Source organism: Hyperoodon ampullatus, assembly GCF_949752795.1.
Source record: "Hyperoodon ampullatus genome assembly, chromosome: 2".
In the NCBI taxonomy this organism is placed as follows: Eukaryota; Metazoa; Chordata; class Mammalia; order Artiodactyla; family Ziphiidae; genus Hyperoodon; species Hyperoodon ampullatus.
In genome coordinates this window covers 168,799,424-168,815,466 of record NC_136915.1, presented here as the reverse complement: position 1 = coordinate 168,815,466, position 16,043 = coordinate 168,799,424, and the positions used below count along the sequence as shown (strand labels likewise).

At 37.7% G+C, this 16,043-nt stretch overlaps 1 protein-coding gene across 6 annotated transcripts in view; it reads left to right on the top strand.

Annotated features, from left to right (window-relative positions):
* DNM3 (dynamin 3) overlaps positions 1–16,043 on the top strand; it is a gene marked incomplete at both ends in the record, with an annotated part of 593,219 nt that overhangs the window by 79,355 nt on the left and 497,821 nt on the right. For all 6 annotated transcript variants that reach the window (XM_079696529.1, XM_079696527.1, XM_079696525.1 and 3 more), the window contains one exon: positions 11,199–11,272. In XM_079696529.1, coding sequence (XP_079552655.1) covers positions 11,199–11,272 — 74 coding nt within the window. The remainder of the gene's footprint in view (positions 1–11,198; positions 11,273–16,043) is intronic.

Below are 16,043 nucleotides of genomic sequence, written 5' to 3'. Positions count from 1 at the left end.
ACAGATGAGGAAACTGAGCCAGTTAGCAGTGGATTTTGAATTTAAACCCAGGCATTTTAGTGCTAGAATCTGTGCTCTTAACTACCATGCTATACTGCCTTAAAAATGAGTCTTTAAAAGCATTTCACAGACATAATTATTATATTATTTATCTAATAAAACTCCAGTAAAGATAAATTCAGATTTGAAAATAATTACTCCATTTATATCTCTCTGTTCTGCTTCCTATGTTAAATGCCATCTTAAACATTCATTTTTTTAGTAGATTCTGTCAGATTTGATTGTTTTATCTTCAACCTAGTGGTCTGTTCTTCTTTGGACTTCTTAAATTTTCAAAAGCTTGTGTGCTTGTTTTTTAAAGCATGCTGGGGGACTTCCCTGGTGGCGCAGTGGTTAAGAGTCTGCCTGCCAATGCAGGAGACATGGGTTCAAGCCCTGATCCAGGAAGATCCCACATGCTATAGAGCAACTAAGCCCATGTGCCACAGCTACTGAGCCTGCGCTCTAGAGCCCGTGAGCCACAACTACTAAGCCCACGTGCCACAACTGCTGAAGTTTGTGCACCTAGAGCCTGTGCTCCGCAACAAGAGAAGCCACCGCAATGAGAAACACGTGCACTGCAATGAAGAGTAGCCCCCGCTTGCTTTGTCTGCAACTAGAGAAAGCCTGTGCGCAGCAACGAAGACCCAACGGAGCCAAAACTAATTAATTAATTAATTAAAAAATAAACTGGGTCTTACAAGAAAGAGGAAACATTGTTGCTGACGCAAGTGATACTTTGAGGTGCTTTACACTCTAAATAAATAAGGAAGCCACCGAGCAGTTTAGTATAGCAAATAATTTGGACAGTAAAAAAAATGGTCACCTTAGTTACACACTCTCAGTTTACTGATTGTTGGTGGACATGTAGTTTACATATTATTCTTGACATATACAAATGAGCAATATGGTCTAATGGGTATACTCAGAGAAGTGTAGATAGAGAAAATAATTAAGTTTATTCATTAATATGCCTTCTTTAGTCAGCAGAGTTTATTGAATAGTAAGAAGGAATTTATTGAACTCTGTTATGTGTTTCCACTGGCTACTCTTAGTACATTTCAGGACTTGGGGCTATTAAAAGTATTTTTCCTAAACTTTTATTGGGAATATAGTTTCAAAGGTAACTTCTAAGATAAGAAATAACTAAACATTTGTTATGTGTGTATTTTAAATATATATATTCATGTTTATATATATATAATCATCGATTAGATATTGAGTGCTTTTCCTTTTTCCTTAGTTCTTTGATCTTTAAAATTTTCATAATCAATGATATAGGATCACAGGAAAAAGTCAGTTAAACAGACAAGAAAAAATACATTTCAGGTAAGAAAATAAAACAATAGACCACATACATGATACCTATATCTTTAATTATGAATGTGTATTTATTTTTTTAAGTCACCCCTTAAAATTTATCTTCCCAATAAATTCAATTTTCATTCCTAGAATGCTGACTTCATGTGTTTACCAAGTCACCACTGAGCACGCTCTTTGTGCCAGGTGCTATGCCAAACGCTGGCGTTATAGAAATGAGGTTCCTGTCGTAGGGAGCTTGTCTAGGAGAGGGGATGTGACTGGGGTTCGTGGTACTTTGGAATAAAGAGGAGGAGCATCTAAATATACTGTCATATCAGGAAATACTTGCCATGCATAGGAAGCTCTGCCAACATTCTATCTTTAAGGGTGAGATGGGTAAAGAAAGGTGCATTGGGTAAGGGCTTCTGTAGTAGAGGAGTCAACACAGGGGTCTGAAATTAGTGTGAAGTCACTTGAGAACCAGATGTTCTGGGAATAAAAGATTTGTGAGGGGGAATAATGTATGAAGCTTCTAGAGTGTTAGGGAGGAACTGGATTCAAGGATCCACTTAAAACTGTCTTTGACAATTGGAAATCCTTTTCCCATTGACAAAAACACTATATGGTGTGGCTGTGGCTCTCTGTTTTGTTTTAGTGGAGAAAATGACCTATACTTTGGGGCTATTTTTTTCTTCCAGTGTCTCAGAAAAAGTGAAAACAGAGAGTACAGTGTTGGCTAGGGAAGTTTCTACCCTTATTCACACTTTCCTTCCATCCCCCTGCCAAGGAACCTGTAATGCACATTCAGGACCAAGGACAGTAATTGGGCCACATTTCTCCAAGTTATGCCTTAGCAGGGGAGGGGTTGAAGTGGGCTGCCTAGACCAGCCTTGCCTAGTCATTGGATAAGTGTTCTCTCGCCCTTGTTTCTCACTGAGTGTGGTCTTCCACACATGGGCCTTTCCTAGCCATTGTGGTGTCAAAGTACAAAGGTCTGAGGTTCATGAATGGGATGCATGGAAAAAGGGGCACGGGACGCCTTTCAGTTTCTTTGATAGCCAGGCTTTAGGCCTGCCTCTTAACTTGGCCAAATGAAGGTTACATATGATCCAGCCCATGTTTTCAGGGTTGTGAAGGGAATGTATTGGGGTTTGAGGCAAAGGCTGTCTGACCTTGTCCTTTCCACACATTTCTTAAAAACCCTGCAGGAAGGGGGTGACCAACAGAACTGAATGTTTAGCACCCTGGGTTCTCTTATTTTTCTTTGATCTGTAGTACATATTTTCAATGGGGGTGAGATTGCCCCTGAGGGGGCAAAAATTGATTCTTGGGGGTCAAAAAAAATCTTACTTTTTTTTTTTTTTTGGCGGTACGCGGGCCTCTCACTGTTGTGGCCTCTCCCGTTGCGGAGCACAGGCTCCGGATGCGCAGGCTCAGCTGCCATGGCTCACGGGCCCAGCCGCTCCGCGGCATGTGGGATCTTCCCGGACCGGGTCACGAACCCGTCTCCCCTGCATCGGCAGGCGGACTCTCAACCACTGCACCACCAGGGAAGCCCAATCTCACTCTTTTTATGTATAAAGCATAGATGTACATGCAGTACATATACTATAGTACAGCTGTGGTATTAAATTTAATGGAAGGAAATTAATGCGGAAAATGTCTAATAAGGCTTCTTATGTGCACAGTAGTAAAGAAGAAAGTTGAGAAACATGTCTAAACCATGCTGTCTCTCTTTTTCTTTCTCATTCTCTTTGTTAGGCAGTGCAAGGCTGGTTCAGTGACTCATAATGCCATCGCTATTCTGGACTCTGTCTTTTTTTGCTCTGCCATTCTTAGTGCATAGCTTTCTTCTTCAAGGTTGCCTTGTGATGTAAGATGGTTGCTGCAGCTCTGCTATCATGTATAACTCAGAGGGAGAAGAAAGAGGAGGGTAGGGCCAAAGGTACACATCAACTAAATTAGATCCTTTCAAAGGAACTATCTGTGATGTCACTCAGCAACCTCTAATTATATCTTACTGACTAAAATATAATTGTGTGGACACCCCATTTATAAGGGAGGCTGGGAAGTGTAGGTTTATTTATTTACCTATTTAAGTTGGGCACATTGCCATTCTCAACAAAATTGGGATTCTGTTAATAAGAAATAACGGGCAAATGGATATTGGGTAGGCAACTAACAGTCTCTTTAGTTGTCCCTTTGTCATTCATTTGCAGGGCAGCTACCCAGGGTAAGGTATAATCTGTGATTTGAAATAGAATGACAGCTAAGTGCCTCTACTTGATGCTGGGACTCATTAATCTGGTGCTTTAAATTCTTGAACTGACTTTGTGAATAAGTAAATAAAATGGATTACATATGAAGGCATTAAATTTTTGAGAGCATTTCCGAGTGGGGAGAACACATGGTATTTGTAAACTGAGAACTGGCTTCTTCAGTTTACAGATCTCTGACTCAGAAACTTTTGCATTTTGAATATTGCAATGGGAACCATTAATTACTGGTTAATTATATTTAATGAAAACATTGCTTAGAAATTCTGAGTTTTGTGAATGAAAGGTAAATACTGAAATTTCTTAGATGTTAGTAAAAAAAAATAAAAGCACTGTGTTTCTTGCGTTTGGATGTGCAACTATGCTTTTCAAACAAAATGATGGTGGTATTTATTGAATACCATAAATTATAGAGTAAATGATAGCCCCAAAATGTGATCTTTTACAAATCATTAAATGCTAATATTCTTACTGTGTGCCAAGAATTTAGGGGGAAAAGGAAACTGTGATGGAAAATTTCCAATTAAATGTGTGGATTTTGGCATAATTACTTCCTTCAGAAGCAGTTAAAGTGGCATTGTAATGGCTGGCAAAGCTTGAGATTAGGGCATGCAAACCCAAAGCCATTTTAACAGTGCCATTGTGTTCAGTGTGTGGAATACGTGACCTCAGTCCTTCTTGGGGCAGGGAGTAAACAGTATTTGGCAGTGACCTATGTCTGTTTCTCTCTCCTGTTTCTCTCCCTCTTTTTCCTCTTTTCCTTTCTCTGTTTAAAATTGAGTTATCATTTTGAAAGACTGTGAGATAATAATCCTACAGGGACTGTTTTGGAACACATAAAATTACATTTTGAGGATAATTTTTAGAAGAGACTTCTCTGTTTTTAAGGAATGATTTTTAAAAGTATATTGGCCCTTGGATTTTTAAAAATATTGTTTCCTTCAAATTCTATTCTGTGTCTTCAGACATTCAACAATATTTGCCTCCCTGATGTTCTGTATTGTGTACTTTGGTGAATACTGTTAGAACTTAAACATTCATAATAAAAATATTAATTTCAATGACCTCAGGAAATTACTGGTAAATCAAAAGTTATCTTGCCTGTTCTTTCTGTCCATGTAAAATGCCACTTAGTTGTCTGCCTGTTGAGAATCAGATATGGGAATGTTTTCCTTCCATGTTTTGAATATATGGGGCAATGAGAAAACATCCTGAAAGAGTAGGTGGAAAGTGTTAAAAATAATACCTGGGCACTGAAGGAGGCACTGGGAGGAACACAGGGATGAGGGAGCAGATGTGTAAATAGACCAGTATGACAAGTGTGTGTTGAGAGTTTAGGTAGAGGCATGTACCGGGGGATTTCAAAGAAGGTGTACAGGGGAATTTTCTCAGCGAATGTGATATGGAGCTGAGTATTGAAGATTAAGTAGGAGTTGACTAGATGAAGAAGTGGGGAGAGAGCATCCCATGAGGAAAGCATGGAATATGCCAAGGAACGTGCCTGAGAGCACAGGTGAACACTGAAACTTCCACTAGGATGCACACTTTTTTTTGTTGTTGTTTACAGTTTGGATTTCATGCTAAAGACAGTGGGGAGTCATTTAATGATTTAGAGTTTGGGAATGTTGTGATGGGACTTATGTTCCTCTTGAGGTTGGATTGGAGGGTGCTCAAATTGGATGCAGGGAAATTAATTGGGAGATTATTGTGGTAGTCTGTATGAGAGTTGGAGGCACCTGGAACGGGGATTGAAATAGAGAAGAGAGGATGCATTTAAGCGATATTAAGGTAGAATCAGCAGGACTTGGTGGCCATTTTGGAGCATGAAGACAGAGGAAGATGGTGGATGGATGATTTCCATGTACTTGGTTTGGCTGACATGTATGGATGCTGATGATATGGATTGTGATTGAGAATAAAGGAGGAGAAACATGTTGGATAGATGATAATGAGTTGAATTGTAGAGACTGGTTTTGAGACATCTAAGTGGAGATGTCTAAGAGGCTAGTGTGACTTTGGGATACCTCTGACTTCAGGTATTTAACTTATTGCTCTGGGGACTCTTTCTCAATCTCTTCGTTAGTTCTACTTCTTTCAGGTGCTCATTAAGTATTGATATTTTCCGGACTCCATATTCATCACTCTTCTCCACTCTGTTCCTACTCATCTGTTCTCTTGGCTTCAACAACCTGCTCCAATGAAGACTGACAAATTATTATCTCTACACAGGGCCCTTATCCTAAGTTCCAGTTGCTCAGTCTAACTATGTACTTGTTGTCTTAATCTAGATATTCTCTAGGTATCTAAAGGTCAACATATCCTCATCTTCTCCCATTTTTTTTTTTTTTTTTACAGTGTAGCATAGTCTAATACTCAAGAGCACAGATGCTAGAGTCACACTTTCTAGGTTTGAGTCCTAGATCTGTCACTAGCTTTGTGACTTTGAGAAAATTATGTAACCTTTCTGTGCCTCGGTGTTCCCATCGGTGAAGTGAGAATAACAATAGTATCTACCTCATAGGGTTGTTATGAAGATCAAATGAGAATGATGCCTGGCACATGGTAGATACGATATATATATCAGCTATTACCAGATATTTCTGTATTTCCTATTCTGGTTAATGGCACCACTATTCAATCAGCTTCCCAAACCAGAAATATCCTGGTGGCTATTAACTCCTTCATATCATTTCATTCCACATCAAAGTGATCATTAAGTCCCGTCAGTTGTCCATTCTCTTTGTTGTCTTCTCTCCATCTTCACTATCACTGCCTTGAATAACCTTTATCATCTTCTTCCTCAGTGACCTAGACTGCTTAGTGACTAGCCAGCCTCCTTGTCTTTTGTTTTCCCTTTTCAACATTCTCTGTAGAGTCCCCCAGTGAACTGTAAATCTGATCACTGAAAACTCTTCAGTGCTCTCCTGTTTTCATAGGAAGAAAAAAATACAAGTGAAGCCTCTAAGGTCTCCTCCTGCCTCCTTCTCCAGAGACTTCTCCACCTCATTCTGACCTTTCTTTAATATTTACAGTTCCATAATGTTCTGTGTTATGTAGATCTCCCATGTCTTTACACATTCCCTGTGGATCCCCTGTGGAATGCCTCCTTATCTCATGTCTTTCTGAAATTGTTTCTGGCTGGTCCCCCAAGCAGAATAGATTATTCCCTGCTTTGCATTGATACTTCAACTTGTGTGGAGCTTAACCATAGAGTCTGTCATGCTTACTGTAGTCATTTGCATTTCGTTTCCCACTCCCCTCCCCAAGACTAAGATGATTTGGCTTTGAATGGATCAGCTACATGAATTAACTTATTGGAGGGTATGAGTTATATCTCTTGGCTTCAGTCAAGGGCAGATGTTAGACTTTTATTTACTGAACAGATCACCTGGTTAGTCATCATTACATCTATATTGAACAAAAGCATGTCCATTGTTTATTTTCTGCTAAGGGGGAAAATTCCTTTTAGCTTTGTTGATACAGCCATTGCTCTCTTTTTAGGCTTCCAAAGATCAATCATTTCCTAATTGAGCAATGATAATATTTCTTGATAACTAAGTTTCTGGAAGAGCCAATAAGAAATGTTATCAAGGTGGTTCTTAGACCATAGCATGGGAACTGTTCTCTCCTTTTTGTTCAGGAATCAGGAAACCATGAAAGAGCATTGACTTTTTGTCTGAAGACTAGCTGTTAAAACTGTGTAGATTAATGCTTTATTGAGGTGGGTTGAGAGAGAAGAAAGACATTTGAATCGTAGCTGCTATGTGGCATAGAGAGGGAAGCACTATTCCTGCCTTAAAATCTGTACAGTCCAATCATAGATAAGGCATTCAGGCTAAAGAAGGGAGTCAATTTAATACTGCTTAGTCTCCAGATTACTCTTCTTGCTCTACCTTGAAGGTCCATTTTTCAGGAAAATGGCACACAAATTTAAATCCACAGTAATACTAAAGGCACAGTCTTTTTTTCTGCATTAATTTAGCAAAGTAATTTTTCTGTAAGATCTACCTACAGGAGAACCAACCACCTACTGCACAGAAAATAATAAAATTCAAATGGATGGTTGTACTTAATGGCTAATGAATTATTCACGATTGTTTATATCAGTGCCTTGGCTCCCTGTTTTGTTGATGGAGGCAGGAATAAGGAACTGAGCTTTCCAAACCAGTGCAGCCGGTCAATATCAAGGGGACAGGTCAGGTGGGATCTGAGCCTCCTCACCTCCAAATTTCATTCATGAAATGTTAAAAATTGTCAAGGCTTTCTTTTTTTTTTTTTTTTTTACACGAGAGGCTGCTAAAATATCAGGGAAAGCACCCTGTGGTTGTATTGTAGCAATAGTACTACTTTTTTTTTTTGTGGTGCTTTGGTTTTTAAAAATTTCCCATGTGTTGCATTTCCTTTGGTTCATAGGATTATCTCAATTTAGTAGAAAAAGAAACCGAGGTTTAGAGAATTTTGCCCATTCAGTGGCAGAACTGGGTTTCAATGAGAGGTTCTCTGTGTTTCATTTGAGGGTTCACCCCCTTAGCTCTCACAGCAGGGGTGTGCTGGGCATATGGTTTTCATGCTGCTGGGTCATCAGAATGACATGAATCTTCAGGGTGCCAGATTAGTCACTCAGTCTTCAGAAGAGAGAAATTTCTCTCTCGTGCTTTGTGGCACTCAGATACTCCTGTGAAGTCAGAAGAGACTTCAAAATAGCAGGATTTGGTTACCAAATCTTTTGACTTTTGGTGAAAATGTATGTGTTGGAGGTAGGACTGGTGAGAGCCATGAAGGGGATACTTAAAAACGTTTATTACTCTTAAAGCAAAGTTCTGTTTGCTTAATAAAAATGTAGAGAAAAGTGTTAGCTATGTCTGTCGTCTTACTGTTAGCCAAACACATAATTATTTGTTATTTAAGATGTTTGATACCTTCTTTTTTGCTTTGATAATGTTCAAATGATTGTTACTAAATCTACATTATAAATATATGGTTACAAGCATGAGTTGAAGCAGATCCCAGCATGAAGGTATTCAGTAACTAAACCTCCTTTCTTCCTTCTTCCTTCTCTCCTTTATTTTCTACATCTTTTTCTTAAAGAAAATATTTTATTGATTTGTTAAATGCCATTATTTAGACATTTAAGACATGTATATTTATCTTTGGCATCTATACATCCTAAAACCTCATTCATGGCCCTAATAACTCAAACAGATGGCCTGCAGCTCTTTGCTCTGGAGTTTTGTTTCATTTTCCCTTTATCCATTTTGATTCTCAAATTAACTTTTCCTTTTTAGGTCTAGGCACAGAGTAGATGCTCTCCTTGTTTTTTTAAAAATGATTACTGAAAACATCCAAACTAACAAATATTCTAATATAGTTCCTGAAGAATATTAAGAGTATCTGATTACATGTATTTGGATGTTTTTAAAAGGAGAGTGTTTGTCTCTCTCATTTCTGAACTCTAGTGTCATTTATCTGCTCCCTTCTTAATGGTTTTCTTTGTGCATGTATGTCTTTATCTTCCCGTTAGATTTCATACTCCTGGTGTCTAACTAGTGCAGGCCCATGCCCACAGCATCTTTTAGCACTTCTTAGTTTTTCAGTGAATTTTTTGATAAGTAAATCATATTATTTATTCAGGTGGCATTTTTTAAGAGCAAAAACAAGTCTGTAATTTCACTATTCTCTATTTTAGTTACATATAGTGACATTCCAAATGAAGCTTAGCCCTTGGAGTCAAGGAGTAAAGTCGTTAACTTAGCTAAGAGGCTGTCAGAATTTACACTAGCACTTGCAAAATAAATTAGTTGTAAGTAGGGGAAATTTTGCTTAATTTTATCTCTGTAACTCTCTGTTTCAAAGTTATCAGTGGAGCTAAAGCCTTGGATTTTGCAGCGTTCTCACTGACCATTACCAATTGTATAAGCTGTTGTTTACTGAAATCCCATCTGTGTTGAAGCTGTGTTCTGTCAGTTTTCCTACAAAACTCATAGTACATCCCATGCCATTATTACCCACTAAATCGTTAAGTAACATTTCCTAACTTGAGGCCGGTTGTTCTCAAACTGTAACAGGGAAGAGCTAAATTGGACTCCATGTTTGATCTGTTTCTTTGACTTTAACCTTTGCTTTTCATTGTTTTTGTTATTATAATCATACATAATGGCCTCCCTCAGGTAACCTTGCCCCTCTGCCTGAATGTTAAACCAAAGTGCCTTTGTACATCCTGACCCTGTCCACCTGTGGATGGCTGCGAGAAAGAAGAAATTAACACATCCCCTCCCGGAGGCTGGCCATTCCAGGTGATATTTGCAAAACTTATGGCCATTTTACTTTACTTCCTCATCACCTCCCCCTCTCTGATTCTATAAAAGAAACTGGCATCCAGACCCAGATAAGATAGTTTTTCAGAGACACTAGTCCGCCATCTTCTTTGTCTGCAGGATTTCTGAATAAAGTTGCTATTCCTTGCCTCAACACCTCATCTCCTATTCACTAGCCTGTTGTGCGGCATGCAGAGTGAGCTTGGACTCGATAAAAAAAACCACGGTGAACATCAGAATCCCCTGGAGTTTGTTAAGAGTATAGATGCCACATCTTTCCCCGAACATTTTGAATCTGTAGGTTCAGAATGGATCCTGGGTGTCTGTGGTTATAACACTTTCTGGTGGTCCTGGAACCACTTTTTGGGAAACGTTGCCATTGAGTCAGAAGTTTATTTTGAATGGAATTCTGTGATTTTTAAAATGATGATGCTTCTAAAAGTTGTGAGTCATTCTAAATGTCTTTAAAAACAGTGTTATAGGTATGTTTATGAATTCTCTTTGACATTGCAGAATCAGTACTGATTTATGTGGTGTTATAGATGTAATTATAAAATACTTTCTTTGCAGTTTTATTGGTTTAGTGTATATTAACATGCCATTTTAAACACAATATTTATTTGAAAAATCTCCTTTTTTATAAGCTCCTATCTATCGGAAATGAGAAAAAACAAAAATCAAATTGCAGTATTTTTTCTGCTGTTAATTTCTACATATGCAATATTTATCTCCGCTTAATCCCACATTTTGTGTGTGACCTTTTATTGGAGAAAAAATTTAGGTATTTAGAAGATACAATCTAATGTGCCTTTATTACCTCTTATAATGGTCAGTATTTCATGGTATTAATATTGATCTTGAAGCTGGATGGAGTGATGAATTTTTTAATTACCAAAGAGTTTAAGGATTAACTTCCACAGCAAATATTTTTGTCAATCCTTGTTCTCTGAAAATAAAAATTAATTGACAATACACAGTAGTTTAATGCAAACTTTTATTAATTCCAGCTAAATGAATGAATTACATATTCCAGTGAGGTCATTATGATAATGCACGTGGGTTAATATTCAGTATAAGGATCCTTCCCCACCCCCACCCCCTTTTTTATTTTGCAAATGTCTCTTTTATAAGGTGGGTCTAGCATTCTTTAGATATGTGATGCATTGAAAGGTTGAGAATTAGAATTTCTGTGGAACTTGATTTGTAAATTTATAGGTGATCAGAATTCCTTAATATGCCTTAATATATTCCTTCTTTTTTTTTTTAGGGACTTTCTCCCTCGAGGGTCAGGCATTGTAACGAGAAGGCCTCTTGTGCTGCAGCTTGTTACTTCCAAAGCAGGTAATGAATGAGGATGTTTGCCACATGGGTGAGTGTATCCCATGGTACCTGTTGTCTCCATTCCTGGCTGTTGGGTTGTAGCAACAGAAACGTTTTGTGATCACTCTGCTATGGGTAGCTGCCTATATTTACCTCCAAAATGCCCTCTTCTTCATTGCTTTTTAAATTTATTACATTAAATGGAAAGTCTCATTTCTCATTGTAATATATTTATAATTTTACAGTGTGGCATAACCACTAATACCCCTTTGGTATACTTCCTTCCTTCCTGTGTGTGTGTGTGTGTGTGTGTGTGTGTGTGTGTGTGTGTCTGGGAATTTTTTAAAAGTAATTTAACATCCATCTAACACCTGTATGCATATTGTCGACTGAAAAAAAAAAAAGTGCAACCTAAAAGTTGAGAGTTGTGTTTTATTTGGTGGGAATTTTTAGGATTTAAAGCCCGGGAGGCAGCATCTCAAGTAACCCTGAGAGACCTGCTCTCAGGAGGCAACGGGGGAGCTAGGATATATAGGAGTTTTGCAACAAAGGGCAGGTAGTAGGAACAAAAGATTACTGTTAATAAAAGAAAACTAGATATCTCAAGGAATTTATCACTTTTCTGAGACTGGGAAGATGCAAGAGTCTGGGCTCAGTGAAATCATTTCTTTGATATGCACCTCAGCTATCTGGGGTCAGTATCGTGTGTTTTCACATCCTCAGTTTCCTCAGGGCTCACCAGCTCACCTTCCTGTGGTGGCTGCAATCACTGATAACAGTGACATCCTTTGTTTACTGATATGGTGGGCAATATTCCATTTATCAATATGTATAGTGTATGTGTATCTATATCTATGTTTATATCCATATCTGGATCTATATCTAATGTGCTGTTTTTGGCCCTCTCCTTAACACCATGGTAATTTGATAGGCAAATGAGCTTTGTTTTCATTTTTGTTTCTCAATAACTGGTGATGTGGAATTTTTTGTGTGTGTTTATTTGGTATTTGTATTTCTTCTTTTGTGAATTGGCTGTTTTCTTTTATCTTTGCCTATTGCTTTTTGAGGATTTTACTACTTTTCCTAACAATTTCTTTGAATGCTTAAGACTGAAGCACTTGTAAAGTTCATGCCTCATAATTTGCAAAAACAAGGTCATGGAGGTTTACCCTTATGTTTTCTTATAATAATTTTACAGTTTTGATTTTACATTTAGACCTTTGATCCATTTTGAGTTAATTTTTATAAGTGGTACAAAGTAAGAGTTCAACTTCATTTTTTGCATGTGTATATCCAATTGTCCCAGCACCATTTTTAGAAAAGACTATTCTTTCTCCACTGTATGTTTTTTGGCACCTTTATAGAAAATCAATTGGCCATAGATATATGGGTTTATTTCTGGACTCCCAAGTCTATTCAGTTGTTCTATATCTCTGTATTTGTGCCTGTACCATACTCTCTTAATTACCCTTGCTTTGTACTTAGTTTTGAAATTCAGAAGTATGAGTTTTTCTACTTTGTTCTTCCTTTTCAAGGTTGTTTTGGCTATCCTGAGTCCTTTAAAATTCTATGTGAATTTGAGAATCAGCTTGTTTTATCCTAGGAATGCAAGATTGATTTAATATCTGAAAATCAAGTAATGTATCATATCAACAGAATGAAAACAAAAATCACAGGATTGTCTCAATAGACTTAGAATGAGCATTTAAGAAAATCCCATACTTCCATCATGAAACACTCAGCAAACTAGGAATAGAAGGGCACTTCCTCAACTTAATAAAGGACATGTATGAAAAACTCACAGCTAACATCATACTTAATGGTGAAAGACAGAATGCTTTCTCTCTAATATTGGGAATAAGACAAGGATGTCCACTGTTGTCACTTCTATTCAGTGTTGTACTAGAGGTTCTAGCCAGCTCAGTTGGGCAGTAGAAAAAAATAAAAGACATTCATATTGGAGAAGTTAGAGTAAAATTATCTCTATTTGCAGATGACATGATCGAGTACATAAAAGTTCCTAAGGAAGTCACTAAACAACTATTAGAACTAATAAATGAGCTCCACAAGTTTACAGGATACCAGATAAAGATACAAAAATCAATTGTAATTTTATACACTTGCAATGTGCAATCAAAAACTTGCAGTAAGAAAACAATTCTATTTACAATAGCATCATAAAGAATACACTACTTAGGAATAAATTTAACAAGAAGAGCAAAACTTATACTATGAAAACTACAAACTATTATTTAGATAATTTGAAAAACATCCCATGTTCACTGATTGGAAGACTTAATGTAAGATGGCAATACTTCCCAAATTGATTGAGTCAATGCAATCCTTATCACAATTCAGCTCACTTTTTGAGTAGAAATTGTAGACATTTTAAACCATTTCTTAATGTAGAAAAATCGAAGTTTGATCCAAAGGAATGGACTTGAATGACATCATTTGGAAAAAGTAAATTGCTTACAAATCTACAATGTATCAGATACTATTTGAAGCTCTGGAGATATAGCAGTGACTAGGACAAAGTCTCTGCCTTTCTGGTGATTTATAGTCTGGTTATATCATTTTTAATATATAGAAGGTTTACTCTTTTTGGTTATAAAATCTATACATTTACATTTAACAAAAAGTAAATATTTAGCATCGTTTTTTCCTTTCCATACTTTTAAAATTTTTTAGCATTTAGTTCTGAAATTTATTTTCATGTATGAAGAAATAATTCTTTCCCCAGTCTCCTTTATATTATATTCCACTCTTAGTGCAATCTATTTCTGAATATCTTTTTTATTTTAATGTGCCAACACTATAGTGTTGTGCCATGCGGCATATGGGATCTTAGTTCCCTGACTCGCACCTCCTGCAGTGGAAGCACAAAGTCTTAACCACTGGACTGCCAGGGAAGTCCCTACAGTGTTTTACTTTTAACAGGTTTATAATTTGCTTTAATATCTATCTATCAGGGCTGTAGTCCTCCCCCCATTATCTATCTATTTATTTATAATTTTTATTATTTTTTTAAATTTGAAGAGTTTGAATAACAAAATTTTATTTGCCTAAAACTGATACAGGCTTCTTCTACCTTTTAGGCGTTCCCAGTTTGGGAGCTTTTTTTTTTTTTTTAACATAATTATTGGAGTAAAATTGCTTTACAATGTTGTGTTAGTTTCTGCTGTATAACAAAGTGGATCAGCTATATGTATACACATATCCCCATATCTCCTCCCTCTTGCGTCTCCCTCCCACCTGCCCTATCCCACCCCTCTAGGTGGTCACAAGGCACAGAGGTGATCTCCCTGAGCTATGAGGCTGCTTCCCACTAGCTATCTATTTTACATTTGGTAGTGTATATATGTCCATGTCACTCTCTCATGTCGTCCCAGCTTACCCTTCCCTTTACCTGTGTCCTCAAGTCCATTCTCTACGTCTGTGTCTTTATTCCTGTCCTGCCCCGAGGTTGTTCAGAACCTTTTTTTTTTTTTTTGATTCCATATATAAGTGTTAGTATATGGTATTTGTTTTTCTCTTTCTGACTTACTTCACTCTGTATGACAGACTCTAGGTCCATCCACCTCACCACAAATAACTCAATTTCATTTCTTTTTATAGCTGAGTAATATTCCATTGTATATATGGGCCACATCTTCTTTATCCATTCATCTGTCGATGGACACTTAGGTTGCTTCCACGTCCTGGTTATTCTAAGTAGAGCTGGAATGAACATTGTGGTACATGATTCTTCTTGAATTATGGTTTTCTCAGGGTATATGCCCAGTAGTGGGATTGCTGGGTCGTATGGTAGTTCTATTTTTAGTTTTTTAAGGAACCTCCGTACTGTTTTCCATAGTGGCTGTGTCAATTTACATTCCCACCAACAGTGCAAGAGGGTTCCCTTTTCTCCACACCCTCTCCAGCATTTATTGTTTGTAGATTTTTTTTTTTTTTTTTTTTTTTTTTGCGTTACGCGGGCCTCTCACTGCCGTGGCCTCTCCCCCTGCGGAGCGCAGGCTCCGGACGCACAGGCTCAGCGGCCACGGCTCACGGGCCCAGCCGCTCCGCGGCATGTGGGATCCTCCCGGACCGGGGCACGAACCCGCGTCCCCTGCATATGCAGGCGGACTCTCAACCACTGCGCCACCAGGGAAGCCCTGTTTGTAGATTTTTGATGATGGCCATTCTGACCAGTGTGAGGTGATACCTCATTGTAGTTTTGATTTGCATTTCTCTAATGATTAGAGATGTTGAGCATCCTTTCATGTGTTTGTTGGCAATCTGTATATCTTCTTTGGAGAAATGTCTGTTTAGGTTTTCTGCCCATTTTTGAATTAGGTTGTTATTTTTTGATAATTGAGCTGCATGAGCTGCTTGTATATTTTGGAGATTAATCCTTTGTCAGTTGCTTCTTTTGAAAATATTCTCCCATTTTCAGGATTGTCTTTTGGTCTTGTTTATGGTTTCCTTTGCTGTGCAAAAGCTTTTAAGTTTCATTAGGTCCCATTTGTTTATTTTTGTTTTTATTTCCATTTCTCTAGGAGGTGGGTCAAAAAGGATCTTGCTGTGATGTATGTCATAGAGTGTTCTGCCTATGTTTTCCTCTAAGAGTTTGATAGTGTCTGGCCTTACATTTAGGTCTTTAATCCATTTTGAGTTTATTTTTGTGTATGGTGTTAGGGAGCGTTCTAATTTCATTCTTTTACATGTCGCTGTCCAGTTTTCCCAGCACCACTTAGTGAAGAGGCTGTCTTTTCTCCATTGTATATTCTTGCCTCCTTTATCAAAGATA